At 53.1% G+C, this 22,083-nt stretch overlaps 1 protein-coding gene across 3 annotated transcripts in view; it reads right to left on the reverse strand.

Annotated features, from left to right (window-relative positions):
- Positions 1–22,083, reverse strand: part of AKNA (AT-hook transcription factor) — a 72,234-nt gene that overhangs the window by 5,818 nt on the left and 44,333 nt on the right. For 2 of the 3 annotated variants that reach the window (XM_073313988.2, XM_078849041.1), the window contains exons 5-21: positions 20,857–21,013; positions 19,773–19,933; positions 19,453–19,512; positions 18,421–18,548; positions 16,912–17,128; positions 16,233–16,387; positions 15,178–15,351; positions 12,660–12,936; positions 11,927–12,033; positions 11,179–11,429; positions 9,870–10,020; positions 4,711–4,881; positions 3,726–3,838; positions 2,968–3,078; positions 2,609–2,707; positions 1,266–1,391; positions 406–574 (exon numbers count right to left, since the gene is read on the reverse strand). In XM_073313988.2, coding sequence (XP_073170089.2) covers positions 406–574; positions 1,266–1,391; positions 2,609–2,707; positions 2,968–3,078; positions 3,726–3,838; positions 4,711–4,881; positions 9,870–10,020; positions 11,179–11,429; positions 11,927–12,033; positions 12,660–12,936; positions 15,178–15,351; positions 16,233–16,387; positions 16,912–17,128; positions 18,421–18,548; positions 19,453–19,512; positions 19,773–19,933; positions 20,857–21,013 — 2,627 coding nt within the window. Of the gene's footprint in view, positions 1–405; positions 575–1,265; positions 1,392–1,534; positions 1,829–2,608; positions 2,708–2,967; positions 3,079–3,725; positions 3,839–4,710; positions 4,882–9,869; positions 10,021–11,178; positions 11,430–11,926; positions 12,034–12,659; positions 12,937–15,177; positions 15,352–16,232; positions 16,388–16,911; positions 17,129–18,420; positions 18,549–19,452; positions 19,513–19,772; positions 19,934–20,856; positions 21,014–22,083 lie in introns of those variants that run through there. The other variant, XM_078849042.1, reaches the window with a different exon arrangement.

The raw sequence follows: 22,083 nt of genomic DNA on the forward strand, positions 1-22,083 counted from the left end.
AGAGGTCAGGTTTCCCAAACCTATCATTTCTGTTCCCTCTCCAGTTTGTTCACATCTTTCTTAAAGTGTGGTGCCCAAAACGGGACACACCACTCCAGCTGAAGCTTCTAAGTGCCTAAATCGCTTAGGCTTGGCAACGCTGAGTGGAGCAATACCTAAATAGATTAAAAAAATCTGGGCCTAAGCGATTTGACCAAGGTCATACAGGACGTTTGTGGCAGAGCAGGGAACCAAAACCATTCTCCCAAGTCCCAACTTAGTGCCCCAACCGCTGGACCATCTTTCCCCTCCACAGGCTCTGCTTTGGCCCTAGAGATCCCAGGCTGCCTCCCACAATCCCAGAAGGAAACTCTGAACATCCCTCCCCACAGTAACCCCAACCAATGTGGCGTGGGCCGCTCTTACAGTACAGAGGGCGAGTAAGGCAGCAGGGGCACTGCTGGGATGCAGTTGACAGCTGTGCCAGGGGGTGGGGCCGCCAGGTACCACAGGCCAGGCTGCTGCTGCGGCTTCTCGGGTTTGCGACTGTGGCCGGAGCCTTGAGATGAGGCACTCTCTGTGCTGCGGCCGGTTGCTGGGGAGAAGAAAGACACACCGTAGGAGACACCCTGGTATTTGGGGTGAATGGACAGGACACCCACGCGGCAAAATCCATCCCTGGTGCTACGCCACTGACTCCAGGGGTGAGTCTGGCCTCAGGACAAAGAGAGGGCCGGGGATGCACCCCTCAATCTACTGGAATCAGCTCCCTGGGATGAATCACACCTACAAGCGGCTGTGCTGGAAAACCCTGCCCTGGGACCTGCACCTGCAGCAAGTGTCAGGTCCTGAGCTGTCAGTGCTCCAGCCCTGGCGCGGACGCCTCTAAGTTCTCCCAGATAGCACCCCATTCCCTCCCAGCCACTGCTGGGAGAGCCGGGACTGCAGCAGCTCGAGAGCCAGCCAGCATGCCAACACTGTTACCGGCAGCGACTCCTACTGGGGGAGGCTGGCGCTGCAGCAGCCGTGAGCCACAGCCAGCACTCCAATTCCACTACCTACAGCAACTCCTGCTGGCTGAAGCTGGAACTAGTGTGACTGGGAGGCCTGCTATTGCCACCCTCTGCAGTGACTCCTTTTTTGGAACGCTAGAGCTTTGAATTCAGCTTCCAGCCTTGGCCAGTAGGTCCCTCTGCTAGATGGGAACCATCCACCAGGATCCCTCCTCATGCAGAGCAGCTCTTCACAGAACAGAAACATTCAGACAGAGCAAACTGTTCACCTACCATGTGCTGCTTTGTCCCTGGTTTTAGAAACTGGGGTGCTCCTGGTCCCGCTGCAGATTGGACAGTGCGTCTGCCTTGGAGTGCTATGCTGAGTGGGTCTCACGGTGTCCCTCGCTGATGCATTGCCTAAAAAACACAGAGAACAAACAGTGAGTAAAGTAACTCCACAAAAATCTCAATTGCAAAGGGCAGTAGAAGTATACAGGAGCTTTCAGGATGTTTGGAAACAGCAAACTTGTTATTATACTAGATTAAGGCAATTTCCAGAAAGTAAAAACGTTAAAAAAAAAAAAAAGAAAGAGTTGATGGCAAAGAATGCTGGGTCACAACATGCGAATGGAACTGTGCAGCTTTAGCTCAGCTGTGGGTTCCTCTCAGCGACTGGAGGGCGCCCTCAGACATGCAAAAATTTGGGCAAATCACCTGAGGGGATCACAACTTGCATGCAATGTACTCAAAATGCTGGGTGCAAAATGCAAGTTAATCTTTAGCCAAGATAAATGGTTCCATACAGGTGGCTGCTAGTCCGGAAAGCTGGTCATTTCTTTGTGTGCCGTCTGTTGCTAGCATCGGGAAACAAGATGAACAAAGCAGGTTGTAACACGGAGCTCTCAGATGATAACAACTGGCTTTAGCACAATGGGAAAACTGCAAGATTGCACTGAAAGGCCAGAAAAATCCAAGGATTACAGCTGCTCTGGCAGGCTCATCTTGGCAATGTCACCCATCCTGTAGATTATGTGGGGTGCTTCCGTAATAATGAACAATGACCACAGGGTCACATGTAACGAAGGCGAGAGCAAGAGCCATACGTGCAACCGGGCTGAGTTAACAGTCCAGCAGTGTAGGACGCCACATGCTTTGATCTGTACTAACCTACTCTCTCGTGGCAGGGATACAGCAGCCTCAGGAGTGCCTAGCCGTACCTGCAAATCTCGCGGTCAGAGTGGCTACTGGCCAATCCTGCTTCTGCACAATCAGCAGAGGGAGCAGTCTCCTTCCTTTCCCAATACGAGGGAGGTCCCTCCACCCCGAGGTTGGGAGGTTGGCCGTGAGACCCTCTCTCAGAGTGCATTCCACCCAAAAAACATCTGCATGTCAGTGGGGCATGACCTCTGCATCTCTCTCATCAGAGTGTCATGAGGCCTTATTTCCTTGGTTCAGGCCTTAAATAACTAATGGTTTCATTAGCGGGTATTTGCCAAGCCCTCAGAAATCTCAGGTAGCAGGCGCTAATGAAGAGCAAAAATCTTATTACTTTGCGCGTTGTAAATACTAAGCAAAGCCACTCGGAGGTGTGATTCTTTGGGGTCTGGCCCAAGATGAGCAGATAGGATATTTACCAGCTTGTGTCCTGGTCCCTTGGCAATGGAGGCAGGAAGTGGGGCCCGTGTCTTCCCTCCGTTCTGGGGACACGGGGGCAGATAAGTGGTAGCGCGTCCCTGCAAAATCCAACAAGAGCTGGCTCAGCACGCATCGCAGAGGGCACCCAGCTGGGAAGGGGGGTGGGGGGGGTGGGGGCTGAGCTGTGTCGCTCACATGACAGGGAGGGGAAGATCCCTCCTGCGTGGCAAGCACAGCATCAAGTCGGCGTGTGCATGGGGCAGACAGCAGAGATCTAGTTTAAGAACACAGGGTGGCCCAGGGTGTTACAAGGGAGGCAGCACCAGGGCAGAGCACGGCCTGGCTCGTGTTCACCCACCTGTGTAATGGCTCTTGAATGTCAGCGTCCTCGCAGGGCTCTGCCTGGAGGAGACGTTTGTCCTGGGCTTCCCATCTCGAGCCCGCGGCGGTGGGCAGTCTGAATCTGAAGCTGCAGAGCACCGAGAACACCAGATTAGACAGTCAGTCATGTCCGCTAGTGAGTTTCTAACTAGTGAGTGCATTGCCCTGTGCGCCTGTTCTCTAGGCACTATGGGATAGCACGCACTGGTACAACGGCTATTAGGGGGCGGGGTAGGTGTGGTGCCGTGGTGCGAACCCGACTCAAGTGTGTTTTGTCATCACCAGGTCAGAGGAGGGAGTCGCAGGCGGGTCACGCAACCACACTTGTGCTTGCAGCAACCACGGGCCCTTGTGTGAATGAACAACCACAGGATCTAGGGTAATGACCGCGAAGAGCTGGGCACAAGCTGTGGAGTTTGGATCCAGGTCCAGCCTCCAGCTTTCCGAAAGGTCAGGAGGGCTGGATCTGGGCGTAAGCCTGTCTGTCATGAACGTTCCCAGGATGCTGGTATCACTGACCACGTGTGTGCACCACAGAGTGGCCGTTCTCACCTCCTGCACGCATAGGAAGGGCATCTGAAAATCCCTTTTAGGAGAGGGAATTCAAAGAAGAATGGAAGGAAAAGCAGATCCTGCTACCTCTGCAGTCTGCTGCCCCCAAATAATTGCTCCTGGAAAGCAGGGAGAGAAGCCGCGTTGATCCCAGATGGGGTAGGTTCCAACAGGTCTACTTACTGAGGTCCAGTTCAGGCCCGTCCCGAGGGAGCGATGCCGACCTCACCCGCCTCGCTGGCTTGATCACTGGAGCTGGCTCCCCAAACTTGCCTGGGCTCCTCTCTGTGGATTCGCTGGGAAAGGGACAGACACAGAGTGAAGTCGAGGGCTCAGCACCCCGGTTCTGGGTGCAAGGGGTTTTAACCCTCCCCTCCACCTGGCACTGGGGGGGGTCTCTGGTTGCACTGAGTGACAGTCACCACCTCTGCCTTGAAGCACGGAGAGGACGAGCTGCCATGTGCTCAGGAGACAGGGTCCGTGGGGAGACTGGCAAGACTGCTGGGGGGGACTCAGGGTGCTCACACAATCGCCTGTCACCCTCTGCGGCCCTGGCTGTCCGGGTGGCTCTGCACGTGGGTGAAATGAGCCAGGCCTGCTCCTAAGATCCAGGGAAAGCGTGTCAGCCGCCCAGAAAGCTGCAAGGAAAAAGGCCCACACCCCACCTGGCCCCGCCAGAGCTACCAGCCCTTCACCGGAGCGATAAAGGGCCCGATTCTGTCAGCATTATACTAGCCTAACTCCCACTAGCTTCGACAGGAGCTATATGGCACCTGTGTCCCCAAAAGCCAGAAGCGCCAGCTGAGGCTGGACCCCGCCGTTCGGTCTCACACCTGGCGTTCCCTACTCCCCACTTCCACCTGCTTGGCGCTACTTCCTCTCCAACCTGTCACACCCCCTCACCGCTGCTGGAGCAAGAGCCTTCTCCTCACACTGCTCCCACCAGCTGCAACAGCCTCCCTGTACCTCCTTCCTCCTCAGCAATTTTCAAGTCTCAGCAGAAAACAGGTCAGTTCCGCAGGGGGGCAGAAATCTCCCTGGGCACCAGAGAGAACCAGAGAAGGAGGCTGCTGTCAGCCATCCTATGTCACTGAACTCCGGCTGGCAGAGTTTGCAGGAAAGGCAAAACAGGCAACAAGGCCACGTTGTGTTGCACACTGGCACCTACCCAAAGGTGGCTGCGTTCCGGACTGAGGGGCCGTTCCACTCGGGCTGCCTCCTGCTCCTAGTGGTGCGTGGGGATGACTTTCCCTCTGGGTAGCTGCGGGATCGGTGCAAACTCTCCTCCAGCCGCTGCCGAAGCCGCGAGACCTCGTCCTGCAGAGCCCGGATGGCCTGGCTGGGATGGGAAGGGGAAAAAAGGATTAATAAGTGCAGGTGTCATAAATATAAAGGGAAGGGTAAACACCTTTAAAATCCCTCCTGGTCAGAGGAAAAACCCTTTCACCTGTAAAGGGTTAAGAAGCTAGGATAACCTCGCTGGCACCTGACCAAAATGACCAAAGAGGAGACAACATACTTTCAAAAGCTGGGAGGAGGGAGAAAAACAAAGGGTCTGTGTCTGTCTGTGTGATGCTTTTGCCAGGGACAGAACAGGAATGGAGTCTTAGAACTTAGTAAGTAATCTAGCTAGATATGTGTTAGATTATGATTTCTTTAAATGGCTGAGAAAATAAGTTGTGCTGAATAGCATGGATATTCCTGTCTGTGTGTCTTTTTGTACTTAAGGTTTTGCCAAGAGGGATTCTCTATGTTTTGAATCTAATTACCCTGTAAGGTATTTACCATCCTGATTTTACAGAGGTGATTCTTTTTACTTCTATTAAAATTCTTCTTGTAAGATCTGAATGCTTTTTTCATTGTTCTTAAGATCCAAGGGTTTGGGTCTGTATTCACCTATGCAAATTGGTAAGGATTTTTACCAAACCTTCCCCAGGAAGTGGGGTGCAAGGGTTGGGAGGATTTTGGGGGGAAAGACGTTTCCAAACAATGCTTTCCTAATAAAAATAAACCCAGATAAATGTTTGGCGGTGGCAGTGGAAGTCCAAGGGCAAAGGGTAAAATAGTTTGTACCTTGGGGAAGTTTTAACCTAAGCTGGTAAAAGTAAGCTTAGGAGGTTTTCATGCAGGTCCCCACATCTGTACCCTAGAGTTCAGAGTGGGGAAGGAACCTTGACAGCAGGTTACAAGAGAAATGTCTGATCTAGAAGGAAAATGGGAAACACTCCATCCTCTCCGCCTGCCTGAAATCATATGGCCAGTCCCATCTCCGCTCCTCCTGGCTGTCTGACACCAGAAATCCTCAAACCTTTGCCGAGGGGATACCATTGCTCATCACCCTGGAGACTCGAGAGTTAAAAGTAACCACGTCTATAGGCATGTCTACACTGCAACCAGGAGGTGTGACTGCACCGCGCATAGACACACCAGAGCTAGCTTTAATCTCGGTAGATCGAAGCTAGCTTGAGTAACAATAGCAGCGAAGCCGTGGCAGCATGGACTAGCCCCACCCAGGATAAATACTCAAGCAGCTGACATGGCTACATAGCTATTGGCACCCAAGGTAGCCGGTGCCCCTGTAAAAATGCCACAGATGCCCAAAGACGGTACTGGACATGGCAAATGCAGGCTGTGATCAAATTAGCCGTCAGCCAGTTACAGCCTGTGGAGGCACGTGATTGCCCTTCCAGAAGGAACGCTGAAAAGGTGGAGAAACCATGAGGGGTCAACAACATTCGCTAGGAGATGGAACTCTGAACTTAAACCTGCATCCACATCCGTCGCTCTCCTCATTACAGTTCTGCACCAGCATGCGCATGGCTCGCATGGATGTGAGAGTGGGACAGGAACTGCGCACACGTTTCCCACTAGAATCTAATCACGGTGCAGCTGGATTCAGCAACGCAATTCTGCTCCAACAGCCTCTCCAAGCGAAGCGCTGTACCAGCCTGTGCTAGGGGGTGTGCACGTTGACCCAGTCACGGAGATCAACCATGCTCTTCTCAAGTCTGTGGAGAAGTTTGGCTACCTAAGGAGTACACTGTCCCAGAATGCCATAATTGATGATGAGATTCCACGTCGCACAGCCCACGCCAGCTGTGCATTGGGAATGCCGTCACACCACCTATGGAACGAGAGGGCTGTCAAGAGAAGCACCAAGCTAAGTAGTTGTCGGGCAATCATGCTTGCGATTCTTGTGTGTGGTTGTGAGTCACGGATAACGTGCCACTGCTCCATATGCGCTGTCTTCAATCTGTTTGCAGAGTCAAACGGTGGAACAATATTCCCAATATCAGAATCCTTCATCCTTGTTGGATGTCCAGCATTCAAACCAATGCTGATAAAAGCTCAGCTGTGTTGGTCGGGTCTCTCGTTCGTACAGCCAACTCAAGCACACCCAAGGCTGGATTTTATAGCCAGCTGAAGCAAGGTTCTCCTGGTGGCCAGTCCAAACGATATAAAGACACACTGAAGTCAAACTTGAAAGCCTGTCAGGTTGACCCCAGTAACTGGAAAGCAACAGACAATGCTCCACACCCGGCCACTGCAACTCAGGCCGGGCACCCAGATCACTAGTCCCTTTTGACAATCTTGTCCTGAAAGTTTCACAATTAACCGTGTCCTGTGAGTGGTGACAGGAGATCCTCAAACCATGTGGAGGTTCAGGCTGGATACACTCTGGAAACATGGAGTCTTCTCCAAATGAGCCGGGCCTCTGGGTTCTGCAAAGGCAGGTACGAAACCTCCCAGGAACTGGCTCTCTCACCAGATAGCTGCAGGACACACAGTGAGAGCGACGCTTTCTCCTTCCTATTTGAGCCCTGGCTGCTACCCAGAACCATGCAGCATAGCAGGGAATGAGCTAGAAATACCAAAAAAGTTACCCAGACTAAGGCTATGCAAATTTGACTGGTCAATTCCAGCCCACTCATAATCTTGGATTCAAGGTTCATTGAAATCCGTGGCCACCTCAGGCCTCTCTCAGGTGTCACTAAACTGCACATCACAATGTCTCTCAGATCTTCAGGGCGACAGCGGGGGAAGGATACTGATCTCCCTGCTCCAGAAAGCACAAGGCCCTGCCAGTTGAGCTGAAGGAGAATCTCCATCAGCACGATGGGATCTGAGACACACCTGAGCAGGGCTGACTCCCCCCAGCAGGAGGCAGTGGGACGCAGACACACACTGTCCAGTTCATTACAGGATGCAGGACACCTACTTAGGTCAGCTCAGCTTTCCGGGGAGGCTCGGTTATCCGTAATACACAGCACAAGCTGCTGCCCTTTAGCTAGGAAAATACATAATCACCCTCAGTGAAATAAACACCAGGGTACAGATCCTTAGCTAGTGTAAACTGGTGTCGGTCCAATGCATTCAACAGGACGATGCTGATTTACGCCAGCTGAGGATCCGTCTGAGTCAAATTAAAACAACAAGGAGAAAGGGATGGGAATTCACACTAGGTTTGCCAACCCCACTGAAATAGTTTGCAAGGTTCTGGAAACCTCAGACTCCCCCAGGGTTCTCTCGCCCCAAGCTGGGCAAAGGTCTGGTTCCAATCAGGGTCTAACCAGATGCAGGTTTGTGAGAGAGCAGAGGGGGCAGGTTTCTTACTCTGTCATTCCCCTCTCTCCTCTTGTGAGTGACACGAGCGAGCGTTAATACTTTACCTGCCAGGCTGAAATGAGGCAGCCAGGCAGTGAGCAGACGGGCTATCGAGGCAAACCAGATCACAGTTTGCCTCAAGAGAGGTCAGTTCCCCTGGTTCTATCCCCCTAGCTACGGAAGGCACCTGCATTGAAATAAAAGTTTTCAGTCCAGCTGGCAGATGCTCCAGGAGGGCAGCTCAGAGCTCCACCCAACCACTCAGCTAGCGAGGGTGATGGGAACTCCCTGACCCTTTCCCACTGATCTGCTCTTGCTTCAGCCCATCCCTGGGGCAGTGATCACAGAGGCTGCCCTGGTGGCATTAATTTGGCTGTGCTATATAGCCAGGGACTCACTGTGTGGGATTCTCCCCGCTCCCCCGGTTACTCGCTCCTAGAAGAGCTGCCTCCAAAGACCACTTTGTCCCTGGTTTGCCCAGCAGGATCTGATCTGGCCCCACTCTGCTTCCCAGTCCCAGTTAAGACACTGCAAAGCCTTCAACCGAGGGGCTAGTATCCACCTGCTAAAATAAGTCTCAGACCTGGCCTCACTGTGGTCACAGTGAAATAAGTTGGATGGTCTCTGCCTTGACCAGGGGGCGGCCTGCGTACGGGATAGAACCCCCATGCTGAGCCCACACAAATCGGTGTGATACGCACATGGTGGAGAAGGCCAGCACTGGCGCGGTCATATCCAGTTTTTCTCCGCTTCCTCCCTCCGGCTAGCTGGCCCCAGTACTGGTGAGGCGGCCTCCTGTGGCTTTGAGATCTCTCATCTCCCCAAGGGAAGGGGAGCTGCCGCTGAATTCGCTCCCATGGGAGAGATCTATTGTACCAAGGTTCCCAGCCTGCCCGTCCCAAGGCCTGGCCCCTCTCAGCACGTCTGAGCCCAAAGAAACAAGTGACCCGCCTTTCTAACACAACATGCGCTGGAACCAGTCCATTAGCCCAGTATAAACCAGTCCTAGAGCAGGGTGGAGACTGGAGATAAGGGATCTCGCCTGGGGTGGGCGCTTTAAGACGCGGCGTGCTCGGATCTCCAAAAACGTCCCTCTTCCTCCAGCACTGTTTCCTCCCAGCCCCACCCCTGCCACACTCGCCTCCGAGAGAGGCGGCGTCCTAGCAACACTCTCAGAAATGTTTGCTGACATTATGCAAGGAGAGAACGGCACACCCCAACCTCCCGGACCTCCCCTGCTCAGAGAAAGCAGATAAACAAGCCCCCACCTCCTCTGCTCGGGGGCTGCTTGGCTTACTGGGAGCTAATGACGCTCAAGGGAAATCTAATGACAGCGCTGGATTCAAAGCCCTTTCCGGAGAGGACTGCTCCAGGGATTGCAGTCGTGAATGGCCCAGAGTTGACACCACTGACAGAGAGCCCAGAGTGTGACTCAGTGTCACGACATCTTCACGTCATAATGCTCCACTGGGAGATAAATTCAGGGCTCTTCCAGCCTAGGACAGCAGCGGCCCGGCTCAGAGACGGAGCTGCCACTGAGGAGGCTGGTCTACGACAATGGAGAAATGCTGCAAAGATTCATGCACAGCCAAAGGCGCAGAGGGGCTGGTGGTCTCACCCCAGCAGCCCATCCCCGCAGCAGATGCTGGTGCCCCAAAGGGCCAGGGAATGCGGCTGCTGTTGCTGACTCAGCCCTGCCCCCGAAGCGGAGTTCACACTCACTCTCGTTCCACGCGGGAGCCCAGGAGGCCGTGGTGAGCCCGGACTGGGGAAGGCGATCTGGTGGTGGAGCTGCGTGGGCATCTAGTTTCGCTGAGACGGTGATCAGAAGGGCTGGCCCTGCTGTCCCGCTCTGCCTCGGAGTCCGTGTGAGCTGGGGACATAAGGAGACAGTGCCAGATGTTAAACAGCTGCGACCTTTGGGTGCCTCGGTTTATTTCACCAGTGACCAGGGGCCATTTTCAGGTCTGACCCAGACACCTTCCCTCCCCGCTAAGGTGGAGGCAACCCCTCTGGGTGGGAGAGGATTCAGTTTCCATGGTCCAGTCACTCCTTGACCTCTCTGCCAACAAGTGGCACAAATGCAGTGTGGACCTCTATCCACTGCAATGAGACCTTCCCAAACTCATTCCACCCAGGTCACCCAACAGCCAGGTTAGTCACTATCAGCTTGAGCAGGATTCAAACCAGCACCCAGGAAGTGAAAGGCTCCGTTTCCCATGCCCAGTCTCCAGAGCCACCCACTGTCAAAGGAATAGGACTGAGTGAGTCAACTGACTGGGTGATGGAGGCTCCCCGGTACGCTACTGGTTTCCCTCTGATCCATGTGCCTGAGGACAAAGAGGCCACAGGCTGGATTTGTCTCAAGACATAAACCAAAGGGGGACTTAAGATCCTGGGAGCCCTGAAATCTACCCTGCCTGTGAGCAAACTTCAAGCCAAATCACAGAGCCTGTGTCCAAAGGCTGTGGGTACAAGGGGGAGAGAGATCTCTGGGTGATGGGACTTGAGGGTGAGGAGAGGTCACTGGCTGGTACAGCTTTAGCTTGAGGGACCAATACAGCTCCCCCAAACAATGTGGAAGTGGATAGTCTCTGTGGGCCTTTCTTACTGCTCTCTCCCTGGCAGCCTGAGCCCCATCATCCCCTTTTAAACCACCATCTCCCAAGCAGGCACATGGAAATGACTGGCACTGGTCCACATCTTTTAGCTCAAAAATGAAAACTTGAGTGGAAACATTTCATTTTGGTCCATGTTTTCCCAGTTTTTTATTGAAACACCAAATCCCCCCCACATTTTGGTTTTCAGAAAAATGATTTTTTAAACTGAAAATAGTTTTTGAAAATCACGAGATATGTAGGGGAAACCAATTGAAAATGTTCTAAAAAAAAATTGTTATTTTTTGTTTGTATCAGCAGCAGCTCCTCTCACCGTAGGAAGATGGGAGGAGAACTCTGCCCCCTACAGGAAACAATGTGTGTCTCACGCTGGAGGTGCCCAGACACCCAGGTGATGGACACTTTCTACTCACTGATGTCTGCGTCTGGTACCACCTCGCTGGTGATGCTGTTTGCCCACTGGGGAGGGGAGCTGGTTTGGGAGGGGCTGCCACGGGGCAGGCTGTGTCTCCGGGTGCCGCCTCGGGGGGGCCCCTGGCTGGCAGATGTGTACATGCCCAGCAGTTCCTTTTCCGATGGCAGGGGGGCTGCCACTTTGCCCAGGGAAGTGCGAAGGGCAGCAGGGCTGGATGTGGGGCAGGATCTTCCCAGCAGGCCGGGGGTCCTGGGAACAAGGCAAATACACAGGCCTCACTGAGGGAGTCTCCAAGCTATTACCAGCCCGGCTTCTACTGTGCTTCACCCAACTGGCTGGTTTCCTCCTTCATGTGTCTTTCCTGGCACCCCTGTCCCAGCCACTGCTCAACCCACTCAGTCTGTAACTACCCTCCCCCCTTTCACTAATCACCCCCTTTGCCATTCCATGTGCTCCAGACCCCCTCGCCCCGTTAACCCTAGTCCCCAATTCACTGCTCACCCCATGCACCCCACCTCCTCACAATCCCCTCCACCAGTCTGATCATCTGCTCTAGTCCCTCCCCTTTTCTCTCACCCCCATTCACCAACCCTCATATACTCAAGCTCCTTCCCCGTCCATAGGCTCCATCATGTCACACATTCCTTCAGCCCTGGACCCTTTTTTATCAGCCCCCCAGGGCAGGAGTGGGGATGAGGGCAGGTCATAGGAGCTGGAGGGGTGACAAGAGAGACAAGGGTCCATACGCAGTGCGAGAGGGGCGATGCTCCGGGGTGCGCGTCAGCGGGGACACCCTGCTGGCCTCCGACCCCACAAACCCGCTGTCTGTCTCTGGAGACACAATGCGTTGATCCTGCAACAGAGGGAAACTTGATCCAATTCGGATCAACACAAGTGATGCTGGCCATAAGACCAGGCAGAGTTGGTCTGTAGTTGGAGGGGAGACCACCAAGTACAAGCATACTGATGCATGGTGCTGGTGAATCAGTAAGTGGTATTCCTCCCTCGTAATCAGCACTGAACAAATGCCTCAGCATGGTGTTGGGAGGGGGGTAGGGGCTACATTGCTGGAGCCATTTTCTTTTATAGGAGTAAGAAGACTGAAGTTCTGAAGCACATGGTCATTAAACTAAACCCCATGGCCCATTCTGCAGGAACCAGGGTGTTACCTCCAGAGGCAAAGGGCCATATTCCATATTGGAGAATTGCATTTTGCGCTGGAAAACTCTCCTGCAGCTTTAAGCATGGAAATAATGCTTCCCTTCCTTTCTAAGGAGCTGCTGGGTGGTGTTCCAGTGTGCTGTTAAACAGCTGCGGTGGACCACACACCAGAGATGGCTGCATTTCAGCAGCTGAGAAGGCAATTTCTATATACACAGGGCCCTATTTTCAGAGATAGCTTCTGGATCTGTGCCCCAAATTCAGTGACCCCGAGTAAGTGGGAACCCTGCCCTCCATTTCACCCTCCTGGGCGCTTACCTCGGACCGTGAGGATTTTGCCTGATGGAAAGGCTTCTGTGGAAGGTGCTCAGAAATGGTGCTGCCCACCACGCTGGCCATGCTGCTCTGGCGGGATAGTGTCTCCTGCTGCCCCCCGAAGGAGGGCTTGGGGATTGCATCCTGGGGCCTGGCTTTAATAGCCATGTTCCGAGGGAGGGACTCCTCGCCCTGGACAGAGGACAAGCGACTGCTCTTCCTGACCAGCTGCCGGTGTTCCCCTGGCTGTAGGGCGTGCGACTTCCTCTCCAGGGGCTGCCTGTCAGGATGAGAAAGCAACACCAGTCAGAACCTTCCATCAAGATGGGGCAGTGCCCCCTTGTCATAGCTCTGCTGCCATCTGGTCTCCTGCAGCACCGCCAGGTCCAGAGGATTTCCGGAGTCGAAAACTGGGTTAGCTCTGATTCAAAATGAAAATCAGAGTGCTCCACAAAAGGGATGGGAGACCTGGCCCCTGGGCCCTACTCCTGTGGGCTGTCCCTGGGAGCCCCGATTCCAGGGTGCTCTGACGGGAGGGCTTCCCCCAGAGACTTGGAAGCCCTGGGGGCCAGGCAGGCAGGCTGCTGAGGAGCCGGGTGGGCGTGCTGGCAGGAAACCTGGCAGGTTTCCATTTCAAACACACACACACATGCACGCACACACCCCCCTACACACCTCGACAGACTGGGCTGTTTGAGCTTTGTTGGCATCGCAACTGTCTCTGCGAAACATTTTGATTTCCAGCAATCAGCGAAGTCAGACAAAAAGGGGTTTCATAGGAACCTCTCTGACCAGCTCTATGCAGCTGAGAGTCTGGCCCCGGTGAAGAAAAGCACCTTAAATCACAGGCCCCAGGGCCTCCACATGTGTATTGCAATGATGTGGGGAGTCAGTGACCAGATGGGTGGATTTATACCTTAGCTTGATAGCTTTACTCAGGGCAGGGGCAGCATCTTCCTTTACATGTGTACAGCTCCTGGCACCATTTGGGCCTTTACTGAGTGCCTTACAGGCATTATACAAGTAAACAGCCAGAGCCTCAGTTCCTTGGTTCTCTCCTAGTCAGTAGAATGTGTTCAAGTTTGCATGCTCACTTTTCTTCCCCCCTTCCCACCCCCATTTCTTCCTCCTCTTGGATGCCCTCCTTCTCCTTATTATTTGCTCTGCAATAGACTTGCCCCCAGGGGACAGAGTCCTCTTCGCTTCCGCAGCCAGCTTGCCCTCCAAAGCGGGGCAAGTAATAGCCGAAGGCTCCTTTGTTCTGCTTGTGACTTGGGAGATAGAGAGAGAAGGCGTCTTTGTGCGCCTGGTTTATTATATTTTATCCGGGTAAAGCAAAAGTGGGACTCAGCTCTTATTTAGGTCACCCCCAGACACAATGCCCTGGTAAATATAACACAGAAGAACAGCATGTAGCAGGGGTTAGATTGAGTCCACACTGCCCTGATGCTACCGTCAGTTTCTGCAAAGTTGAAGATTTCATTAAAAAAAAAAAAAGAAGCTGAAAAATGTCCAAAAGTGGCTGCTGATTTTGGGAGCCTAACTCAAGGGAGCATCCGGGGGCAATTCAGTTTATGAGCTCTTTGGGGAAGAAAGCATCTTTCTGTTCGGCGTCTGTACTGCGCCCAGCACAATGGGGTCCCCATCCAGGACTGGGCTCAGAGGCCCTACCACAATACAATACAATCAATCAGTAAGTAAGTCCATTTGAGTACCTAAAGTGCACGAGTTTTGCAGAGGGTTTAACAAAACTCCTGACTCCCCAAACCTATGGAATCAGTTTGTGGGATGGATGATTCATGGGGATAAATTTTCGACATTACTTTTTCCCTTTTTATGCTTAAAGATCTTGCATGTTGCGAAGGCGATTTGTTTAAAATCTCTCTCTCTCTCTCCCCCCATGAAATACTGAGGAATAACAACAACAAAGGGCTGATTTTCAGAGATCTCGGGAGAAGCACTAGATGAAGTGACAGGGAATTACAGGTGCCAGACCCACACTGGGCCCTAGATAATTGAGACACACAGAATCAGTGGCCACTTTTGAAAATCTGGGCCTGTCTAGCCACCCTGACTGCAAAGAAAACTTTTCAAATATAACATAATGCTGTGCAGCCTTCCTGAGAAACAACAGCCCCGGACAGGCATGAACTACCCCATTCACCTGTGTGTGTTACCTCTGAACCCTAACAATGGCAAGGCAAACGCCAGTAATGTAAACTATTTCACAGCTGATCAGCTTAGCAGAAACATAAAGCTCTGCACTTTAGCCTTTGGGTTTCCAACGTGACAGGGCATTTAAACAAAGAAATGACAATAAAACAGTTTTTAATAGACATTTATTTTTTAAATAACAAAAAAGCTTTGTAACGAGTTGTCCCCCCTTCTAACAGAACCTAAATTTTGGGCCTACAGTCAGTTGGTGCTGTCCCTTTAAATTAGTCTCTTATCACTTCCCCTCTCCCCCCAGTTAGTGCAGGATATTCACAGGGCAGGTATTTCGTGCTCCTGAATTACTTACGGCTGAGTGGTCACATACGTCCTCTCTTCCTTTAATGACAGCATCCCGAGAGAGCTCTCAGCCGTCCCAGCATCCTCTGCAGCAGGGCCATCCACTTCCTGTGGGGAGCCGTTCTCCTCCAGGCCCAGCTGTTCCATGCTCAGAGATTCAGGCAAGGACTTGAAGCTACTGTACCTGGTGGTATGAAAGAGACTGAGTGTCTCTCCATCCAGCCAGAGGTCCCCTTCCTAGTGGCAGCACTACCATGTTCCGGCACCCAGACCCAGTTAAAACACCAGGGGCACTCTGCACCTAAGGATGATGCACCAGCTCCCACTTGATCTGGATTGACTCTCAGCAGCCAGTTTCGCAGGACAGGTTAGCCGCCCAGTGCATAAGCAAACAGGGCCCTGGCAGCTCTATCCGAGCAAGGTCTAGTATGGGCAAAAGCTCCTCCCTCACTGCTCTGCCAAAACACCTCATTCAATCCTACCTGGCAGAGGCTCTAATGATTTCGGCACCAAGCTCCCACACAGCTTTGGCAATGCAGATGTGGCTACCCCTGCCAGGCTAGTATCATGTGTTGGTTTTTCCAGGGGACAAATCTGAAGCTGCTACACTCATGACTTGTGTGTTCATGGCTGGGTTGGACATAGGCCTCCAGGGGTGGGAACCAATTGCCCTTTGTGCCACGAGAAGTCGATGCTTGAACTCTCGGCCTGAGCGACATCAGTTTTCCCTTCCCATTACAAACATAGTGATGAGGCGAAATGCACCTTTCCCGCACTGGGTGGGCAGTGAAGCTATTCTCACTGCAGAGATCTATGCTGTGTATTCAGAGCCCCTGACCCGCAGGCCCCTTGGTGTGAATGCCTCAGAGAGCTGACACCGGCAAAGAATTGATTTGCCAGAAGTTGAAACATCCCCCTCGGGCACAAAATTACTGTACTGCATGATCACTGCATGGCAGGCACTTGTGTTGCACGGGTGCTGGCTGTGAGCACGTAACACGTGCATGTCCATTTCAACACGTCAGCATGCAAGTGGCTGGTTGGGTTAGCGGGGGCAACACTTACTGGTCCAGCAGGTTATCGAAGTCCTTCTCCACTTGAAGCTGCTTGTGCCGAAGGGGCTCGGGAAGCTCTTCTCTCTCCTCCTCCGTCTCGCCACTCGCAGAACTCACCTCTGCGTCCACTTGCATTTGAGCGCGGGCATGCTTTGGAACAGGGGCCTATGGGGCAGAAAGGGGTAAGGTCTGCCCCCAAACCAGAACACCTCTGCCAGCAGGGGGCGCTGCAGGGAATGGTACCGATATGCTGGCTGCAAAGGATCTCAGCAATTTTCTAGTTCAAGCCACAAGTGGAAAGAATCTCAAAAGAAGCCAGGGCTTCTACACCATGTCAAGACAGCTCGGCGCTACTCCAGCTCCAGCCTCTTCCAGCAGGAGGCGCTGTAGGGAAGTGAGTAGGAGCTCTGGCTGTGTGTGTGGATGGGGGTCGGGAGAGCTCACTGCTACTCTAGTTCTGGCCTGACCCAGTAGGAGTCACTGAGGGAACCGGGCAGCAGCAGTGGCTGCAGGCAGGACATCCCCACTACTCCAGTTCCGGGATCTCTCTGTAGGAGGTGCTGAAAGAGGAATCATTTGAAAACACTTCCAGTCCAATTTTCTGTAATGTCTTGGGAATGAGAAGTGTCAGCAATCACCTTGCCTGGGAAACCTCAGGCCACAGAAACCGAGAGCAGCACGGCGTTTACCTCAGGGTAGGGAGTGCGGAGGGCTGGGATGGGGACTTGAACTGACGGCCTTGGGGAGGAGAGTGGCGGCTCTGAGACCAGGGTTGGCAAACAGCTGGGAGGCAAGGCTGGTGCAGAGCAAATCCTCGGGGAGGGCAGGATCTGCTGTGCTCGGTCAATCCCATCCTTCAGCTCCTCCAAGCGCATTCCCAGGCGGAATATCTCCCCTTCCACCGCTCTGAAACACACCATGCCAGCAGCAGAGGGGTGAGGACCTTCAAAACCATGCCCAGGTGGAAAGAAACAGCTCACAGCTTAGAAAGGAAGGATGACCCAGCGGATAAGGCACCAGCATAGGACCCAGGTGATCGGAGTTCAGGTCCCTGCTTTGCTACAGGCTGCTTGGGTGACTCCCTGTGGCCCCCTCCCCATCTGGTAACAATCCTTCCTTTGTTTGGCCTGTCTGTTTGGAATGCAAGCTCGTGGCAGGGACTGTCTCTGGGTGTGCGTACAGTGCCTAGCACACTGGGCTTCTGCTCTGAGACGGGGCACTGGCAACAGAAATAAAACATAACAATTGCCCCATCCTGGAATGCTCTGGGCCAGGTTCTGCAGCAGGGGAACTGCCAGACCAAAGGGCACTAACAGGGGCCGATAGCAGGTGCTTCAGCTTTAGGCTGGCTTCTCCCCTTACATGTTTTTACCCTATCTAATATACCTGCAGGTGCTGTTATTGTCCATGTCAGTGAAATCAGGACTAACTTCACGGATATGGGTGGGGTTACCCTGGATTTACACTGGTGTGGCTGAGATCAGATCTGGTCCACTCTCACCAGCTCTTAGAGCTCATCTGTCACGCAGGGTGACACATGCGGCTCCAGGTCATTGTCTGCAGCGTCAGAGCATCCTTTTAAACATGTGAATAATGAGCCAGGAGAACTCAGCCGACAGAGCTGGCTAGTACGGGATTGGAAAGCAGCAGACAGTAATTCACTGTTTAGGATTCACCGGCCTCATCCCTTCATTAATGTCCGTAAGTATCAATCAGGAAACACAGGTAGATTAGAATAAAACGGCATAATCGCAACAGGACAGTCCAGTGCCACAAACGTGGCTGCATTAATCACACTGATGGACAGTGGCTCATCAGCAGGGAAGTTAGCATTCATTCACGCCCCTTCGCGGCCGGCTGCTCAAAGAAACCCAGCTCTTAAACTCCAATCCCAAAGCCCCTCTGTCTAACCAACATTTTCTTTCTTGGGCTCTAACCCCATCATCGCAGTGTCTGAGCCCCTTGTTTATCCTCACCCCCTGGGCAGTGTTGTCGTCTGCCCTTTACAGATGGGCACAGAGAAACGAAGCAATTTGCCCAAAGTCACAGGGTACCTGTAGCCGAGCCCAGAATTGAACCCCTGGTCTTTGGAGTCTCAAGGTGGCACTCTAACCACTGAGCCGTGCTTCCTCTTGATATAACTCATCATTTCAAGAGGACACAGTTTACGGAACAAAGGCAGATGAAAAAAAAGCTACCTGTCTGAATCGAAGTCCCCAAGGGGCCCCGCTGCACCTGGGCGCTGTTGCTCCAGGCGGTACTCTTCCCGGGCCTGCAGATACGCTCGCTCCAGAGCATCCTGCGCGTTCTTCAGCCTCGCAAATCCCTACGACAGGGGGCAGCGCATCAAAACGTGTGAGTCTGAGCTTTCGGCCCCCGGTGTGGAATCCTTACACCAGATGACACACCCAGGACAGCATCTGGCTAGGTCATGGGAGTGGGATTTTGAACTGCAGCCAGGCTGGGCCTGTGAATCCCTGGGGTAACAAAGCCAGGACCACACACACATGCAGCCATCACAAGTCCTCAGGGGAGATAAACCTGGGACCTTCAGAACCAGAAGCATGAGCCTCTGTCAACTGAGATAGAGGGTTACTCCATTAGCTACGCACAAGTAGAAGGCTCTTATCCCCCCTGGGGCCAGCCGTAAGAGGAAACAGGATCACACACACCAAACCAACATATTCCGATGGTGCTAGGAACTATGGAGACAGGCCCAGCACTGGTGCCCCGTGGCACAGGAGGACTAGCTAAGTGCAGCACTGCCGAATGACCTCCTCCCTGCCCCGCTGCCCTGCGTGCACCCCTCCCGACGCCCCGTGAAGAGCTCGTACACTGAAGCTGGGGCCCGGCTGTGAAACTCCATTGCTGTGATTGTGGCATCGCATCGCATCGCCCTGGCGTGACACCGCCCAGCATTGTGAGTCAACCATACAGTGCCATGGCACTGAACAGCCTCAGGCCTGGCGACCCTGCTTCCCTGGGGACACGCGGGGTCTTCTGCGTCGGACTGGAAGGGACCTCGAGAGGTCGTGTAGTCCAGTCCCCTGCACTCATGGCAGGACTAAGTATTATGTGCTTCAGCCCGTCTGGGGTTCTCAGTGACCGAAGGGGCTGCATGCACGTGCCCGGCACTAGACACAACCGCCGCTCCACGGATGCCTCCTGGAAATTCCTGGGATCTCAGAGAAGGGGCTAATAAGAGAAGCAGAAAGTAAAGCTGGGTGTACCGAGAGCTGGTCCTGCGGGGTCAGTCTTCCCATTTGGATCAATCCCTCGAAGGATTCCACCTGGATAGGAGGAATAAGGCATTAACTAACGTCCCATGGAGCTGACCTACAGGAAGGTAATTCTAATGGTCAATGGTTACAGCATTACAATAGAGCTTAACCTCTTATACCTGCCCCTCCTCTTCCTCACGGTTCCTTTCTTGTCCCCCATCCCTTGCTGGATTCTCCCCCAGAACTGACAAATTCAGCACACCCATTCCCCAAATACGAGTGGGTTTCGTTCCACACACCGTACTTTGCTCGCTCTGGACCCCACTTGCCTGCATCCCAAATTTCCTTGCCTGACCCGCCAAAGTCTGTGTCAGGGGATCCTCCGGAAATGGTCTCTCCGTAGAGGTGCAGGTGTCAACCCCAGCCAAGCCGGTGAGTGCAGAATGAGCTGGAAAGGATGGAGCCTGGTCTCCTGGTGCTGACGATGGCCCTGGAAGGGAAGACCAATGTAAGAAGATCCCAGCTGTGTCATCTCCCCTCTCTAGGTGACACCAGGACTAAGGGACCACCTCCATCCTAAGCACTACGGCAGGGACAAGCCACAGTCTCCAGATCTGACTCCAGAGCAGTGAAATCAAATACGTTCAGCTCACTCTCAGCAGCTCCCAATGAGTCAGAGAGCCCAGGTGAGAAGCATCTGGGTTTCAGTCTCTGGTGCATGTGCCAATCGGCAGATGGAATTCCTTGCGAATGAGCATCTGCCTTGGCCACGGGGCTGCACCAGGATGAACAATCAGCCCTGCTCGGCTCTCTTTGCTTCTCCCACGGCCACTGAGAAGATGGTGGGGGATACTGAGAGCTTGTACAAATGGTGCCAACTCCATTGAGGTCACTGGCATTGTGGCCGCTTGTGCCAGTGATGAATTGGGACTCAGGCCAACACTGGACCACATCCTTCCCTTACAGAGACACGCAGGGACTGCACATGGGCAGCACGGATGCAGCTGCAACCACTGGGCAGGTGATGACAAGATGCTGCATGAGAGGGGTCCCAGCAATGGTGGGCAGTACAGGCACGGGGTAGGGAGGGGCGCAAGATGAATGGATCCTGCACACCAGAACGAGCAGCGTCTGCCAGAGCACAGTACCCCTACCACCATGTTGGAGTCCTGGGAGCTGGAGCATAGGCTAGCGATGATGGACAGTATATCCAGCTGCTGGTGGGTGGCATGCATCCAGATTCCTCTGCTGGCATTTGGTCTGGAGCTGTTCCCATCCGTGCTGCCCCAGTTGTGAACAGCTGGAGAACAGCAGGAGTAAGGGAGCAGCTTATTGCCAGGCAGGAAGGACGGGGGCGGCAGAACGAGAGGAAAAGCAGCTGCATCAACAGACTCTCCAGTGCCTCAAACCCACCTTCATCCAGACCTGCTGGCAGGGCTGGAGCTGGGTTGGTGCTGAACTCTGCTGTCCGGGTCTGTGGGATGCTGAAAGCCATGACCTTGGAGCCATGGGCCACGGTCCCCATGTGAACGCTGTGGCTGGGCTTTGGCGGGTCGGCGTACAAGCTCACCTGAGGGGTGGGGAGAAAGCAGAGCAGAGAATTCTGGTCAATTCTGACACTGACCCTCAGCATCCAGAGGATCAGGCTTTCAGATATCAACTGATTCAGCTGGACAGCTTGTGGGAAGCACCAGCTCTTTGTGTTGCTTTAGCCTGGGGGATATTCTTACATGCTGGCCTTGGGGTATGCTCTGCACTGCCGTAAAGGAGCTCCGGCTCCCATTCCCTGCTCTGATCTCCCACTGCCCAAGCGGGGAGAGGCTGAGAGCACCATGCACAGAGAGGGCTCATCTCGGGGGGTGTCTGTGACGTTGCACCACATAACACTTTATAGAAATATGCTTATGAACGTAAATATGACATAACTGGAATATGTTTTATGCTACATATGCCATGTAACGTATCTTTGCAAAGGTTATTTTCTACTGCATGTATTCAGCCTATTCGTATGCATGTAGCATTTTTATATCTGAAGTTATGAGCGTTGGCTCTGGGCTTGTATTTAAAGCGTTTGCTGTAGAGAGCACCTAAGGCAGATTTGGTCAACATTGTATGAAGGGGTTATTCAAGTAAATGGAAGTACTTGGCTAACAATGGACCTTAATAGACACCAATCCACATCTGAGCTTTCCTGGGAACATGCGGGTTAACATGTGGGAAATGGCTCGGCCTGTAGAGAACTGAGTCATGCATGGACATGTGACTTGCCCATGTGACTCCGAAACTCCATCTTGTAGCTGTGATTCTACACAGGGGGAGAGAGAGGTTTCCACCCACAAGAGAGAGGCTATATAAGCCCCTGAAAATCCCTCCATTTTGTCTTCAGCTGTCTAAAGAGATAGCCTCTCCACCCCAAAGAGATGTCTGAAAGAAACTGGAACAAAGGACAGGAACTACAGGGAGTGTGAGTGATTGCTGGACCCAGACTAGGAGGAAGTCCAGTCTGTAAAAGAAGCAAATTGGAACATCTCCGAGGGTGAGATTTACCTGCATTTAAGTTTCTTACTGTATTAGGCTTAGGCTTGCGCGTTTTCTTTTATTTTGCTTGGTAATTCACTTTGTTCCGTCTGTTATTACTTG

This window comes from Lepidochelys kempii, chromosome 16 (genome assembly GCF_965140285.1).
Source record: "Lepidochelys kempii isolate rLepKem1 chromosome 16, rLepKem1.hap1, whole genome shotgun sequence".
Lineage (NCBI taxonomy): Eukaryota > Metazoa > Chordata > Testudines > Cheloniidae > Lepidochelys > Lepidochelys kempii.